The sequence below is a fragment of the Miscanthus floridulus genome, chromosome 2, assembly GCF_019320115.1.
Source record: "Miscanthus floridulus cultivar M001 chromosome 2, ASM1932011v1, whole genome shotgun sequence".
NCBI lineage: Eukaryota > Viridiplantae > Streptophyta > Magnoliopsida > Poales > Poaceae > Miscanthus > Miscanthus floridulus.
The window spans coordinates 100,087,621-100,092,072 of NC_089581.1; the positions used below are offsets into that span (position 1 = coordinate 100,087,621).

Genomic DNA, 4,452 nt, shown 5'->3' on the forward strand with positions numbered 1-4,452 from the left:
ATTTGATTTGAGTGATCGGACGAGCCTCGATCCACTTGGAGAACTTATCAATCGCTACCAGCAAATGGGTATAGCCCCTGGGGGCCTTCTATAGAGGCCCAACCATGTCCAGCCCCCATACGGTGAATGGCCATGTAATGGGGATGGTTTGGAGGGCTTGGGCCGGGAGGTGCGTCTACCGCGCATAGTACAGGCATCCCTCGTAGGAGCGTACCAGCTTGGTGGCGTCAGCAACCGCCATTGGCTAGTAGAACCCTTGGCGGAAGGCATTCCCGATGAGCGTCCAAGGCGCTACATGGTGCCCGTAGGCCCCTGTGTGCAAGTCCCAAAGTAGGGCCTGGCCTACCTCGGTGGTGATGCACCGTTGGAGGATGCCAGATGGGCTTCGCCTGTACAACTTGCCGTTGCTGAGGACATAAGTTTTGGCTCGTCGCGCAAGCCGTTGGGCTTCGGTCCTATCTACAGGAAGCTCTCCTCGAACGAGGCAATCAAGGAACGGGACTCACCAGTCCATGCCCTGGTTGGCCTTGGGAGGCTCTGTGTTGACTTCCATGACCTCGGGCTCGGCCATGGGGGTCTTGGCGATAGAGGGGGCCTCGGGCCCTGCGATGGGCTCGACCGGTAGGCCCTCTTTCGCCACTGAGGCATAGTCGATGGAAGGCTTGTGGAGGTCTCTGGCAAAGATGTTTGGGGGGGCCAGGGCCCGTGCCGACGCCATTTTTGCCAGTTCGTCCATGGCCTCGTTGAATTTTCATGCAATGTGGTTGAGTTCAAGACCATCGAACTTGTCTTCTAGGCGACATACCAACTTGTAGTACGCCTCCATTTTGGGGTCATGGCAGTTCGACTCCTTCATCACTTGATCGACGATGAGCTGTGAATCGCCTCGTATGTCGAGACACCATACTCCAAGTTCGGTGGCAATCTGCAAGCCATTGACGAGGGCTTCGTACTCAGCTGCGTTGTTGGAGGCAGCGAAGTGGAGCCGAATCATGTAGCGCATGTGCACTCCGAGGGGTGAAATGAAGAGCAGGCCCATGCCTCCTGGTCTTCATCAGGGACCCATCAAAGTACATGGTCTAGCATTCTGTCTAGACTTGAGAAGGTGGCAGTTGGGTGTCGGTCCACTCAGCCACAAAATCGGCCAAGACCTGGGATTTAATTGCTTTCCAAGGCACAAAGGATAGGGCTTCCCCCATAAGTTCAATGGCCCACTTGGCTATCCTACCCGAGGCCTCTCAGTTTAGGATTATCTCTCCTAGAGGGAAAGATGACACCATGGTCACTGGGTGGGACTCGAAGTAGTGACGTAGCTTGCATCTAGCCAAGACTACGGCATAGATTAGTTTCTAGATGTGGGGGTAGCGTGTCTTAGTCTTGGAGAGCACCTCGCTGATGACGTAAATAGGTCATTGGATGGGTAGAGCGTGCCCGTCTTCCTGCCTCTCGGCCACTATGGCTGCGCTGACCACTTGGGTTGTTGCGGCGACGTAGAGTAAGAGGGCCTCGCCCTTGCGCGGCAGCACTAGGATGGGAGGATTGGTGAGCAGTGCCTTGAGCTTGGCGAGGGCTTCTTCAACCTTGGGGGTCTAAGAAAAGCATTCGGACTTTCTCAAGAGGTGGTACAGAGGCAAACCTTTTTCGCCAAGGTCTGAGATGAAGCGGCTTAGGGCCACAAGGCATCCCATAACCCTCTCCACTCCCTTGAGGTCTCGGATTGGTCCCATGTTGGTCATGGCCGAGACCTTCTCTGGGTTGGCCTCGATGCTGCGCTCTGAGACTATGAATCCCAAGTGCATGCCTTGGGGGACCCCGAAGACACACTTCTCAGGGTTGAGCTTGATGCCCTTCTCTCTAAGGCATTTGAAGGCCACCTCCAAGTCATCGACGAGATCGCTGGCCTTCTTGGACTTGACCACGATGCCGTCCACATAGGCCTCAATGGTTCGCCCGATGTGCTCACTGAAGACCTAGGTCATGCACCATTGGTATGTGGCCCCTGTGTTTCTAAGGCCGAACGGCATAGTCACATAGCAGTACATTCCGAATGGGGTGATGAAAGAAGTCGTGAGCTGGTCAGATTCTTTCATCTTGATTTGATGGTAATCAGAATACGCATCAAGGAAAGATAGGGTTTCACATCCCACAGTGGAGTCGATGATTTGGTCAATTCGAGGTAATGGGAATGGAACTTTTGGACATGCTTTATTCAAACCGATGTAGTCTACACACATTCTCCACTTCCCATTTTTCTTCTTAACTAATATAGGATTAGCTAACCACTCTGGGTGGGACACTTCCTTGATGAATCTAGCCGCCAACAGCTTCTGCACCTCCTCGCCGATGGCCCTGCGCTTTTCCTCGTCGAATCGTCATAGGCGTTGTTTCACTGGTCTGGAGCCAGCTCGGATGTCCAAGGCGTGCTCGGTGACCTCCCTCGGTATGCCCGGCATGTTCGAGGGACTCCACACGAATATATCGGCATTCGCATGGAGAAAGTCGATGAGCATGGCTTCCTATTTGCTGCCGAGGGTGACACCAATCCTCAGCATCCGGTCGTTGGAGCAGGTGGGGTCGACCAGGATGAGCTTGATGGCCTCTACAGGCTTGAAAGTCCTGGCATGACGCTTGGTGTCAGGTGCCTTGCTACAAAGCCGGTCGAGGTTGATGATGAGGGTCTTGGCCTCCACGAGGGCCTCGGCGTACTTGATGCATTCGACTTCGTAGTCGTATGCATGCTCGTATGTGGACTCGATAGTGATGACGCCGTTGGGGCCCAGCATCTTGAGCTTGAGGTAGGTGTTGTTGGGGATCACCATAAACTTGGCGTAGCACGGGCGCCCCAGGATGGCGTGGTAGGTCCCCTTGAACCAAACCACCTCGAAGCTGAGGACCTCCTTGCGATAGTTGGAGGGAGTGCCGAAGCAGACGGGCAAGTCAATGCGTCCAAGGGGTCGCGTGTGCTTCCCTGGCATAATGCCGTGGAAGGGCGTGGCATCGCCTCAGAGCCATGACTAGTCGAGCTCTAGGAGCTCTAGGGTGTTGGCGTAGAGGATGTTGAGGCCGCTGTCTCCGTCCATCAACACCTTGGTGAGCCGGGTGTTGCCAATGATCGGGTCAATGATGAGTGGGTACTGCTTGGGGTTTGGGACATAATCGGGGTGGTCATCCCGATCAAAGGTGATTGCCTCCTGAGACCAGTCGAGATACCGGGGAGTGGCCACCTTAACCGAAAAGACCTCCTGGCGTTCCTTCTTTTGCTGGCACGCTGTGAGGCACACTGAAGGCCCACCAAAGATCATGAAGGTGTTGTGCACCTTGGGGAACCCGTCATCCCTATCGTCGGTGCCCTTCTTCTTGGCATCGTCATTAGGGAGCCCAAGCTTGGCATAGTAACATCGGAGCATGGTGCACTCCTTGAGGGTGTGCTTCACTAGGCCCTAGTGGTAAGGATAGGGCTTCTTAAGCATGTCGTCGAAGAGCCCAGGGCCTCTAGCGGGGCCTCAGGGATTCTTGTGATCTGCGGCCATGACTAGTCCGACCTCGAGGACCTCCTACTTCCCCTGGCGACCCTTTTTCTTTTTCTTGGGAAGGAAGGGGGCTGAGGCCCTGGGGGCCTCATCCCTTCACTTCCCCTTGGTGTCATTGTCGGGGAAGATGGCCCCGACAGCCTCTTCGCCCAAAGCGAAGTTGGTGGTGATGTCGAGGAGCGCGGCCACCATGGTTGGTGTGTTCTGTCCTAACTCTCGGACCAAATCTCGGCAGGAGGTGCTAGAGAGGAATGCCTAGACAATTTCTGAGTCGCTGACATAGGGCGACTCGGTGCATTGCTTGGAAAAGCGTCGGATGAAGTCTTGGAGAGACTCGTCCAGCCTCTGGCGACAACTCTTGAGGTCCCAGGAGTTCCCAGGGCGCACGTATGTGCCCTAGAAATTCCTTACGAAGACATTTACCAAGTCACGCTAGTTGTGGATCTGCGAGGGAGGGAGGTGTTCGAGCCAGGCTCACGCTGAGTCTAATAGGAACAAGGGGAGGTTGCGGATGATGAGCAGGTCATCGTCCATGCCACCTAGCTAACAAGCCAGGCGATAATCGGCTAGCCACAGCTCAGGGTTGGTCTGGCCATTGTACTTTGCGAGGTTGGTCGGTTGCCGAAACTGGGCCAAGAAGTGAGCACCGTGGATGGCCTTGCTGAAGACTCTAGGGCCAGGTGGCCTAGGAGAAGGACTGTGGTCCTCCCCACTATCGTAGTGACCGCCTCGGTGTGGGTGATAGCCTCGGACGGGTCCGTCATTGTCGTGGCGCCTTCGCCTACTGACCACATCATGGTCTCCTTGCACCTCGTGTCGGTCACCGAGGCGGTCGTGCACCAAGGGGGCCTTGTTGGCTGTCGGTGCCCGAGCAGGCTTGGGACAAACCGAGGATTCTCTATCCTACCGAGGCGGTGCCATG

At 55.5% G+C, this 4,452-nt stretch overlaps 1 protein-coding gene across 1 annotated transcript; it reads right to left on the bottom strand.

Moving 5' to 3' along the window:
- Positions 1–2,516: 2,516 nt before the first annotated feature.
- LOC136536822 (uncharacterized) lies at positions 2,517–2,975 on the bottom strand. The gene has a single exon (XM_066528987.1). The coding sequence runs from the start codon at positions 2,973–2,975 to the stop codon at positions 2,517–2,519; it is 459 nt and encodes a 152-aa protein (XP_066385084.1).
- Positions 2,976–4,452: the final 1,477 nt, after the last annotated feature.